Raw genomic sequence first — 12,868 nt, 5'->3', positions numbered from 1 at the left:
GTGTAGTTTCTACATTAAAGTCAACAACTCATCCAGTCCTTTGCTCTTATCTGCTCCCTCTTCTGTCCCTTGGGCCTTAGGTGGAGGACTGTTTTGTAGAAGTATCCACTGGACTAGGCTCCACAACATTGAATTTTGGTTGGTTATTTTAAAAACCATATTTGGTATGGCTCATACAATATATCCTTAATTTTTTTTAAATCGAGTTTTTCAGTACTGAAGATAGTTTTTCGTTGTATGCCATTTGTAAATACAATGTCATTTATGTTTTTCTTTATTAAATAAATTTGAGTAGGTAGAGGACCTTAACTTATGTATCTTTCATGCCTTTATGCAGAACTAAATATTTTTATCACTTCCAGTAGCTAAAATGTTTGATGAGAAAGTTTAATGAACATATAATTGATAGAAAATGGCACTATTTTCATTATTCTTCCATTAGCTTTCGCCTTTTTAGAACCTTGCATTGGTGGGATGGAGAAATTATACAAAGTAGGAAGAAATGGACATAGTCATGAGAAGAAATAGTTAAATACTTTGGAAGTTCACATAAATTAAATATTTCTCTTTATTTCTAAAGGTCAAGAAAGACAGAGATACAACAATTTTTTCAATAGTCTACTACTCCAAAACAGTGTTTGCTCACGTCCAGTTGTGGCAAATAAACCCACAGGTTACCACAGTGACCCTGAAAGCCACAGGTCACCACAATCACCCTGCCTTCAAAACTCTTGTCAGTACGGGTAGGACCACAACTTGGAATACAAGTGATTGCATATATACAAATACATGATCTTGTTATACAATCCTATAGCATTTGCCAACTCTAGATCCTTCTTTGCTGGCTTGGAGAGGGCAAGCAACCATACTTTTTAACTCAAGGGAAGGAACTACAGGGTCCAAATGGCAGGCCAGTCAAAAACTAAAGCTATATACAACCACAAAGAACTGAATGCTGGGAAGACACAAGGGAATGGGGAAGTAGATTATTCATCAGTAAAGATGCTATGGGAAAATCCAACTCTAGCTAAAGCTAAGCATATGATCCATCTATTCAGGCTTCCAAACCTCAAAAGCTGGAAGTAATAAATGAGTTTTTCAAGTGTTGTTCACAAAGATATTTGTAATAAATATTGTTGTGATCACTGTCAACATGGTTTTCATATTAATATAACTTCAGTTTCTTGTGTTCAGTCATCTATTATCACAAAATCATTAATTTATAAGTTATGCCTATCATTCATTCCTCTGGCTAGACAGCCTACTGTCTAAATATAGAATTTAAATCCCATTAATTTGGTCAGTTATACTTCTCTGAGCCATTCAATTTCTGTTTATTTTTAAATTAAAGCATTGAAAGATTATTTAGACATATCTGAATCCTAAATAGGAATGTTGCTTCCCAGTGCTACTACCGGCACCATTCCGATTGTTATAATTTTCAAACTTTTAGCTTTTTAAATTGTTAGTTTGCTTGGTTGTCAGTATGTCAGACAATAAACTCTGCATCCTTTTATTTAGAAATGTCCAATAAAGACAGTATATATTATATATAATTGTATATCCATATGGTATGTAAGTGTATAGAAAGAATATATAGTATCCTGTTTTTTTATTTAATTCAGTATAATAACTCAGAAGCTTCCTTCTACATTTTATACATTTTCAAATTATTTCCATAATGCTAAACACATCAATTTGTGACTTATATACGTCCAGTCAAGAATGGAATACAAGATTGACTTGTTTTGTTTCAAAATAAAGGTTAGCAATTCTTCAAATGATTCTTGCTATTTATTCTTTGCTCAATGTAATATCTTATATATTGTAGAATATTAAAGAAAAATTGCTCCATAAACATACATGAAAATAACTTTTCTCCCTAAAACTAATCAATGGATCTCATTGCCATCTAAAACATTATTTCGGCCTTTTGATCATTACTTAATAAATATCTGCATATATGTAGCCATTCACAATTGCTGTGGTGACCTGCTACACTTTTGTTTGTGGCGTTTATTTAGTAGCCTGTTCAGTTCACTGTCTCTGTCCTTTGCTGAAAATAATCTCTATGAAACAGGACCTTTGAGTTTTATAAATGCCACAGTCCTAGTATCTAAAAGCATTGCACATAGTGTAAATAAGTATTTATTTAACAAATATATGAATAGATAAGGGAAATATAGAGAAACAATAGTATCTATCAATGGGCTGAAAAGATAACCCCACTATCCCTGGATACAAGAATAACAGTGATTTATTTTTTATAATTTTTTTCCTTTTTCTGGATTCTCTAAAGCTTCTAAAGTAGATAGAAATTGTTTCTATAAAAATTTTTAAATTCATATTTTGAATAAAGCATAAATAATTTATAACTGAGTATGGTATAAATTTGCCTAGAATCAAAGGGTTTTATACCCTATATTCTGACATAAACTGTAGTTCCTCAGAGTAAGCTAGCTGGCAATATATGTCTATAAATTCACATCTCTCAACATGGTCCTAGGGAAATTCCTAGGATTCATAAGGATGACCCCTGCTTAGACCACTAGCCATAGTAGAGAGGGTGCCTGCACTGGCCTACTACTTACAAATATGTGATTTCATTCCTCAACAAAATGTTTTAAGCCCATTCATATCCAAGACACATTTTTTTTTTCTGGAGCTGAGGACCAAATCCAGGGCCTTGCGCTTACTAGGCAAGCGCTCTACCACTGAGCTAAATCCCCAAACCCCAAGACACATTTTAAGGATTTCTTAAACAACCTCCAAACTGACTTGAAACTATAACTAGGTAATACTTCTTAAGATGGTTCTAGACATTATAAATCTAACCACTCAATTTGTATGCATAGTTTTATTACTAATAATATTTTATTTTCCAGAAAACAAGAGGCATCAGTAATACACAATGCTTCCCAAACGCTTGCACTCACCTGAAACCCCACAATGAGAATGATCATACATATGTCGTTGCTGTAGAGTAGACTTTTTGTAAATAACATGAGGATGGCCATTTTCATAACTAAAATGTTTGGAATCCTCTGTGGTATTCTTTAGAGGCTCAATAAAATATTCTTCATCTTCTGTAGCAATAATGCCATGCTAAAAGAAGGAGCAACAAAGGATTTACCTAGAAGGGTTATTTTAAATAAATATCTTTATTACCAAGATTAAAAGAAAAATCAATATCTCCCCAAAACAGAGGTTAAAATACATGTTAATTTAAAATTGTTTATTTTCTATATTACATAAATGTCTTTGTGTTTTAAGAAAGGCAATTAAACACCTGCACATGTTCTGCAGCATACAAAGTATGTCACATGCACATCTCCTCAAAGACTGAGTCAGCAGAGACAGCTAGCTATACAACCGAGTTCCTTTCCAGATGGTGGCTCAGGTACAGCTTTGTTAGTATTAGGTTTTACCCAACACAAAAGGGTCTGCAAATCACCTGCAGGCTCAGTTTCTAAATACCATTCCAAAGGAATTCTCCACTCCCTGCTTCCCTATTACCAACTGAATGGAAGGACTCCCAAATTTAGGGGCAGCAGACGGTAGAAGAAGGCTGAGCCGCCTCTTAGAAAACTGCCTGATGTAAACGCTAACACAAGGGGAAATGAACTTCTTCGGTAGTAACTATGGACATCTGAGGGTTGTGATCTCCTGATGAATATGTTTTTAGGTAACATATGTTCCCTTTTGGATATGAAGAAATCAAGAAATTGTCCAATGCTGTAGAGAGAGGAAGGAAAAGGACCTAGCAGTGGCTCCAGACAAGCTCCTGTCTCCCGCCGCCCTCTCACCCTCTGCGCCCATTTAGTCGCCTCCATTCAGCTGCCCTAACGCTCCTTGCAGCTTCTTGGGCATAAATGGAATGGCATCTGAGCTAAATTAGAGCGTATTATCAACATCATTTATTTTCAGTTAATTTAATTCCATAAACTTATTAATTGAATCTAGAAACTCATTTAATTTTAGTGAGTTCACACTGTTGCAGCACAAGTCTTGAAGTCAATTAAGCTCAGTGCAATGTTCCTATGACATGTTTTAACTCTCAACTAAACTGCTTGCTTTCTTCGAGAACAGCATTATGTCTCATGTTTCTTTGTATCAGTTACAGCCCCAGAATGTGTTCCATATGAAGTAGGTTCAAATGGCTTGTTGGGGAAAAGGAGATAATATTGGGTAAGTTACCTGCATGAAAAAATAAGAACTCCATGAAATAAATAACTAAGAACTCTACTCTTCTGCTGTTTTCCTACTCACAGCACATGGAAGAATGGTTCTTCATCCAGCCACCCTTCGACAGAACTAAAAGACAAACCCACTGGACTTATTCCTCAGCTGAGGAAAGTGAAAGAATTGGTCTAAATTACTCCTTTTAAAACAGCACTCTGGGGAGCCCTAAGTGTTCCATGAAGTACCCTTGAGGGATTGTCCCAGACAACAAAGGGAGACCTAAATGACTTGGATTCCAGGGCTCAGAATCAGCTGTTTTTATTAATCACTGTGCTAAGTGTCCAAATAATAGTTCATATGAAAAAAAGGTTTCCTTCTCTAAAAAGAAAAAAAAAAGAAAAGGAAACATAGAAAACATCTGGTCCAAATAATCTCTAATGTCCCTTTGATTTCCAAACTTCTATGATTCTATTTAGAAAAATTCATTTGAACTACTACATGCTTACAAAGATAAGACATAATCAGATATGTTATAACTTACAGAGAAAGTTGTCATTCACCCACAACCTACATGAAATGAGTTGAATTTAAAAAAAAAAAAAAAAAAAGAGGAGCGCTTAGTAACTTGATGTTATTTTTATGATTGTTTATATCCTTATGGGTAACAGTCCCTATATTAAATACAAACCCTAAGGAATAACTCAATACACTGTTAACAAACTCCAATATCTATGTAAAAATGAGTTTACCAGGCAGTTTAATAAGCACTAGAAAACTGAGCACAGTGTTTCAAAAACACAGGCAAGTTTTGTTAAGACTGACTAGAAGAAGTGTAGGACAACAATCTAGAGTTTGACCCACAAATGCTAGGACACTGACGTCACACTAGTCTGTCATCGGTATTAAGTTGAAAGCCTCTAAGGAAAACCTCAGATTATTGAGAGAAAACAGATTCAGAAGAGACTAGTAAGTAGGAAAGAAGAAGAAAGCCTGTAGGAATGAAAAGATTCTGAAATGGCATTTCAGAGGTTTTATGTAGTATGTATCCTATAAAATGTTTCTACATGTCTCCCTTAATCTTAGTAGCTCTATGAAATAAACAATATGATCAGCTTTACTCTACAAATAAGCAAAAGGGGCCAAATTTAGCAGCAAACTCATTTGACTGACTTCAGAGTTTAGAGACTTAATCACTATATTATAATCATCTCATTATCTAAGGGTTGTTTCTGATTGAGTGTCTATGGGAGTATGAAAACTATGCTAGTTGGTAGAGGTAAAACAGTGAATCAAAGAAAGTCTGGACTCTGTCATAATGATTACATTCTAGTGGGAAAGATAGGACAAGGTAATTAATTAATTACATGTATAAATGGTATATCAGATCGTGGTGTTAAGAAAGGGAGAAAGGGCAATGAAAAAGGCAGAGAAGAATTATAAGAAGGTTATGCAAACTATTTAGAATATTTGGAAATATCTTCTCTGATGTACTATTTGGACTGCAGAAATAACTCAGTTGGTAAAGTACTTGCCTCCTGCACATTAAGACCTGAGATGAAGGCCCAGAAACCATGTACAAATGCAGGTATGGTATCCCACACTTGTAATATTACTCCTTAGAGGAATCCCTTTATCTCTGAGATGGAAAACGATGGAACACTGAGACTCATCTAACTTACTTTGCTCAAGTCATTGAGAGACTCTGTCTCAAAAAACCAAGTGTATGGTACCCAAGGAACAACACCTGAAGCTGTACTGGTGTCCACATGCATGGAAACACAGATGCACACCTGCACACTCACATAAAATATGATGATATTTGAACAGACCTGCATAAAGTAAGTGAGGAGGGGGGGGGGAGATATATAGATAAAAAAGACTAAACACAAAGAAAATGAGGTGTTATGGGAATATTTGTTTACACTGCATGATGAGTCTATGTTTTACCTCACCTACCTAAGACACCTGATTGGTTTAATAAAGAGCCAAACAGCCAATAGCTAGGCAGAAGAGGTTAGGTGGGACTTCTGAGCAGATAGGAACTCAGAGAGTTTGATTCTAGGCACTCAAAAGACACCAGCAAGCCTGGAGCAACTCGGATGTATAGAATGGGAGAAAAGTAAAAGCCATGTGGCAGAACCCAGATTAATAGAAACAGGTTAATTTTTGTTTATAAGAGTTATTTGGAAACAAGCCTAAGTTCAAGGCCAAGCTTTCATAATTAATAATAAGTCTCCATGTCATTATTTTGGGGCTGGTGGTCACACGGAAAAGATAAGTTACAATGAGGTAAGAGCATCCATGCACTATTTAAGAAAACAGCAAGGAATTACACTGACTGACTGGGGGAGAGGGAGGGAGTTATTGTAAGATTAGAAAAGGGACTCAGAGACCAACCCCCACCTCCCGTCCACCTCGGAACTCCCATCTGGACCAGAGGTGAGTGCCTGGGGTTATAGCCAGAGAGGCAACTGCCCTTGGGTCCCACCCCTGGACACAGGCCACTCCAGGGGGACCTGACCAACTTTGCCCCAGTTTTCTGTAAATCAGCAGGCTTTGCGGGAAGGCTCCCCTTTTCCAAGACTGCAGGCAGACACTGCAGTCTCCACACCCTGCCCCCACACCCATCTGCTGGAGACCCCAGCCACTTCCTGAGAATCAGAGACCAGCCCCAAGCTTCCATCCTGCCCTGGAACTCCCATCTGGACCAGAGACCAGAGGAACTCCCATCTGGACAAGAGGAGCTCCCATCTGGACAAAATAAGGAGAGCCCAGGGCCTTCCCAAGACTCAGAGTCCAGCCTCCCAGATCCTATCCAGCCAGCACTCTCATCTGGACCAGCACTCCCATCTGGCCCAGAGCTTCCATCTGCACCAGAGAGAGGCTCCCGAAATCTGTCAACTCTCTCTGGACCAAGTACACTGATAAGAACAAGAATGAACACAAGAGGAAATGGGCAGACGTCAAGGCAGAAGTACATACAACAAAATAAAGAGCAATACAGCATCACCAGAACCTAGCCCTTCTCCAACAGCTAGACTTGAACATCACAGAATGGAAGAAGAAGAAGAAGAAAACAACCTTATAAGTAACATCATGAAGAGACTAGAGCCTTATATAGAAGAAATCAAAAATAAAGTGGAGGAACAGACAAACAAAAAATGGGAAGAACACTATTAAAAAAAAAAAAAAAAAAAAAAACTAGAGGAAAGGACAATTAAAGCAGAAGAAAACAATAAGTCCCTGAAAGAAAATCATGAAAAAGCAAGGGAAACAGTCCAAGAACTGAAGAGGGAAATAGAAAAAATGAAGACACTAGCAGAAGGAATGCTGGAAGCAGAAAATCTGAGTAAACAAACAGGAACTTCAGAGGCAAGTATAATCAACAGAATGCAAGAGATGGAAGAGAGGATCTCTGGTGTTGAAGATATGGTAGAAGAAATAGATTCATCAGTCAAAGTAAACACTAAAACCAACAAAGTCATGACCCAAAATGTCCAGGAAATTTGGGACACCATGAAAAGACCAAACCTACAAATAATAGGGATAGAGGAAGGAGAAGAATACCAACTCAAAGGCACAGAAAATATATTTAACAAGATCATTGAAGAAAACTTTCCCAACTTAAAGAAGGAAATGCCTATGAAGATACAAGAAGCCTATAGAACACCAAACAGACTAGACCCCCCAAAATAAGCCCCTCGGCACATAATAATTAAACAACTAAATGTACAGAATAAAGAAAGAATATTAAGGGCAGCAAAGAAAAAAGGCCAAGTGACTTATAAAGGCAAACCCATCAGAATAACACCCTGATTTCTCGATGGAGACTTTGAAAGCCAGAAGGACCTGGACAGATATAATGCAGACACTAAGAGACCATGGATGCCAGCCTAGACTAATATACCCAGCAAAACTTTCAATCATGATAGATGGAGTGAACAAGACCTTCCAATACAAAACAAGATTTAAACAACACTTATCCACAAACCCAGCCCTACAAAAAGCACTAGAAGGAAAATTCCAACCTAAGGAAGGCAGATACACCCATGAAAACACAGGCAATAGATAACACCACAACAGTAAACCCCAAAGAAGAGAAGTACACACACACTACCACCAAAAAATAAAAATAACAACAGGAACAAACAATCACTGGTCATTAATATCCCTTAATATCAATGGACTTAATTCACCTATAAAAAGACACAGACTAACAGAATGGATACGAAAACAGGACCCATCTTTCTGCTGCATACAAGAAACACACTTCAAATTCAAAGACAGACACCTCCTAAGAATAAAAGGCTGAGAAAAGACTTTCCAATCAAATGGTCTTAAGAAGCAAGCTGGTGTAACCATCCTAATATCCAGCAAAATAGACTTCAAACTAAAATCAATCAAAAGAGATGATGAAGGACATGACATACTCATCACAGGAAAGATCCACCAAGATGAAGTTTCAATTCTGAACATTTATGCCCCAAACACAAGGGCACCCACATATGTAAAAGAAACACTACTAAAGCTTAAATTACATATAAAACGCCACACATTAATAGTGGGAGACTTCAACACCCCACTTTCACCGCTGGACAGATGGCCAAATTGAAACTTAACAGAGAAATAATGGATTTAACTGATGTTATGGCTCAAATGGACTTAATCGATATCTACAGAACATTCCACCCAAACAAAAAAGAATATAACTTCTTCTCAGCACCCCATGGAACCTTCTCTAAAATCGACCACATACTTGGCCACAAAGCAAATCTCCACAGATACAAAACAATTGGAATAACCTCCTGTGTTCTATCAGACCACCATAGTTTAAAGTTAGATTTCAACAACAGAAAAAAACTACAGAAATCCTACAATATCATGGAAACTGAATAATGCTAAACTGAATCACCAATGGGATAAGGAAGAAATAAAGAAAGAAATTAAAGACTTCCTAGAGATCAATGAAAATGAATACACCACATACCCAAACTGATGGGATACTATGAAAGCAGTGCTAAGAGGGAAATTCATAGCACTGAATGCCACATAAAGAAGCTAGAGAAATCTCACGCTAGTGACTTGACAGCATACCTGAAAGCCCTTGAACAGGAAGAAGCAAAGTCTCCCAGGAGGTACAGATGCCAGGTAATTATCAAATTGAGAGCTGAAATCAATAAAATAGAAATAAAGAGAACAATACAAAGGATGAATGAAACAAAGAGTTGGTTCTTTGAGAAGATCAACAAGATAGACAAGCCATTATCCAAACTAACCAAAAGACAGAGAGAGAGCATCCAAATTAACAAAATCAGAAATGAAAAGGGGGACATAACAACAGACAATGAGGAAATCCACAGAATCATCAGGTCATACTTCAAAAACCTCTACTCCACAAAACTAGAAAATCTAAAAGAAATGGATAATTTTCTGGATAGGTACCACAAACCTAAGTTAAATCAAGACCAGATAAACCATTTAAATAGTCCAATAACCCCTAAGGAAATAGAATCAGTCATTAAAAGTCTCCCAACCAAAAAAAGCCCTGGACCTGATGGTTTCAGTGCAGAATTCTACCAGATCTTCACAGAAGACTTAATACCAATACTCTTTAAATTGTTCCACACAATAAAAGCAGAAGGTATATTACCAAACTCCTTCTATGAGGCTACAATTACCCTGATTCCTAAACCAAACAAAGATGCAACAAAGAACTATAGACCGATCTTCCTCATGAACATTGATGCAAAAATACTCAATAAAATTCTGGCAAACAGACTCCAAGAACACATCAAAACAATTATCCACCATGATCAAGTAGGCTTTATCCCAGGGATGCAAGGGTGGCTCAACATAAGAAAGTCCGTGAATGTAATACACCATATAAACAAACTCAAAGAAAAAAACCACATGATCATCTCACTAGATGCAGAAAAGGCATTTGACAAAATCCAACACCCCTTCCTGATAAAGATCTTGGAGCTATCAGGAATACAGGGAACATACCTAAACATAATAAAGGCAATCTACAGCAATCCAACAGCCAACATCAAATTAAATGGAGAGAAACTCAAAGCAATACCACTAAAATCAGGAACAAGGCAAGGCTGTCTCCTCTCCCCATACTTATTCAATATAGTACTTGAAGTTCTAGCCAGAGCTATAAGACAACATAAAGAGATTAAGGGGATACAAATTGGAAAGGAAGGAGTCAAGCTCTCCCTATTTGCAGATGACATGTTAGTATACATGAGTGACACCAAAAATTCAACCAAGGAACTGATAGAGCTAATAAAAACCTTTAGCAACATTGCAGGATACAAGATCAACTCAAAAAAAAAAAAAAAATCAGTATCCCTCCTATATACAGTAGACAAACAGGCTGAGAAGGAAATCAGAGATACATCACCCTTTACAATAGCCACAAATGATATAAAATACCTTGGGTAACACTAACTAAGCATGTGAAGGACCTATATGACAAGAACTTTAAGTCCCTGAAAAAAGAAATTGAAGATGTCAGAAAATGGAAAGATCTCCCATGTTCATGGATAGGCAGGATTAACATAGTAAAAATGGTGATCTTACCAAAAGCAATCTACAGATTCAACGCAATCCCCACCAAATTACCAACACAATTCTTCACAGATCTGGAAAGAATAATACTCAACTTCATATGGAAAAACAAAAAACCCAGGACAGCCAAAAGAATCCTGTATAATAAAACAACCTCTGGAGGCATCACAATCCCTGACCTCAAGCTCTACTATAGAGCTAATGTAATAAAAACAGCTTGGTACTGGCATAAAAACCAACATGTGGACCAATGGAATCGAATTGAAGACCCTGACATTAACCCGCACACCTATGAACATATAATTTTTGACAAAGAAGGCAAAAATGTACAATGGAAAAAAGAAAGCATCTTCAACAAATGGTGCTGGCATAACTGGATGTCAATGTGTAGAAGGCTGCAAATAGATCCATATCTGTCACTGTGCACAAAACTTAAATCCAAGTGGATCAAAGACCTCAACATAAATCCAGTTACTCTGAACCTGATAGAAGAGAAAATAGGAAGTAGTCTTGAACGCATTGGCACCAGAGATCACTTTATAAATATAACACCAGTAACACAGACACTGAGAGAAACAATCAAACAATGGGACCTGTTGAAACTGAGAAGCTGTTATAGAGCAAAGGACATGGTCAACAAGACAAAGTGACAGCCTACAGAATGGGAAAAGGTCTTCACCAACCCCACATCTGACAGAGGGCTGATATCCACAATATATAAAGAACTCAAGAAATTAGACATCAAAATGCCCAACAGTCCAATTAAGAAATGGGCTATAGAACTAAACAGAGAATTCTCAACACAGGAAGTTCAAATGGCTGAAAGACGTTTAAGGAATTGCTCAACATCCCTAATTATCTGGGAAATGCAAATCAAAACGACTCTGAGATACCACCTTACACCTGTCAGAGTGCCTAAGATCAAAAGCACAGAAGACAGCTTATGCTGGAGAGGATGTGGAGCAAGGGGAACTCTCCTCCACTGCTGGTGGGAATGCAAGCTTGTACAGCCACTTTGAAAATCAATATGGCACTTCCTTAGAGAATTGGGAATCCATCTCCCCCAAGACCCAGCTATAGCACTCTTGGGCATGTACCCAAGGAATGCTCAATCACACCACAAGGGCATTTGCTCAGCTATGTTTGTATCAGCTTTGTTCGTAATAGCCAGAACAACCTAGATGCCCTTCAACTGAAGAATGGATAAAGAAAATATGGTACATATACACAATGGAGTACTACTCAGCAGAGAAAAGCAATGACATCATGAGGTTTGCAGGCAAATGGATGGATCTAGAAAAAATCATCCTGAGTGAGGTAACCCAGACTCAGAAGGACAAACATGGTACATACTCACTCACAGGAGGATACTAGATGTAAAACAAAGATGACTAGACTGCTACACAACTCCAGGGAGGCTACCTAGAAAACGGGACCCTGGGAAAGACCCAAGGATCACCCAACGACAGAGAAATGGATGAGATCTACATGAACAACCTGGACGACAGTGGGAGTAATGAAGGGCAAGATTTGAGGGAAAGAAAGCTTAGGGGAGCAGGAGATCCCAGCTGGATCAAGAACAGAAAGGAAGAATGAAGAATAATAGACCATGATAAATGAAGACCACATGAGAACAGGAATAGGCAGAGTGCTGGAGAGGTCCCCAGAAATCCACAATTATATATCCTCTGTAGACTGCTGGCAATCTTCGAGAGAAAGCCTGATCTGACCTAGTCTGGTGATCAGATGACTAAACACCCTAACAGTAGTCTTGGAACTCTCATCCAATAACTGATGGAAGTGGATGCAGAGATCCTCAGCCAGGCCCCAGGTGGAGCTCCAGGTGTCCAATTGTCGAGAAAGAGGAGGGTCTGCAAGAGCGTGAATTGCTGAATCCAAGATTGCAAAAAGCACAGGGACAAATAGCCAAACAAATGGAAGCACATGAATTATGAACCAAAGGCTGTGGAGTTCCCAGCTGGATCAGGCCCTCTGGATAAGTGAGACAATTGAATAGCTTGATCTGTTTGGGAGGCACCCAGTCTGTTGGACCTGGACCTGTCCTTAGTGCATGATCTGGCTGTTTGAAACCTTGGGCTTACACAGGGAC

General features: G+C 37.9%; 1 protein-coding gene across 1 annotated transcript in view; it reads right to left on the bottom strand.

Annotated features, from left to right (window-relative positions):
- The window catches only part of Adamts6 (ADAM metallopeptidase with thrombospondin type 1 motif 6), a 241,420-nt gene that overhangs the window by 210,342 nt on the left and 18,210 nt on the right, over positions 1-12,868 (bottom strand). Inside the window, exon 4 of the mRNA XM_036207143.1 lies at positions 2,937-3,105. Coding sequence (XP_036063036.1) covers positions 2,937-3,105 — 169 coding nt within the window. The remainder of the gene's footprint in view (positions 1-2,936; positions 3,106-12,868) is intronic.

Source organism: Onychomys torridus, chromosome 15, assembly GCF_903995425.1.
Source record: "Onychomys torridus chromosome 15, mOncTor1.1, whole genome shotgun sequence".
NCBI classification, from domain to species: domain Eukaryota; kingdom Metazoa; phylum Chordata; class Mammalia; order Rodentia; family Cricetidae; genus Onychomys; species Onychomys torridus.
Note: the sequence above shows the minus strand (reverse complement) of the source record. Positions and strands in the feature narration are given on the sequence as shown.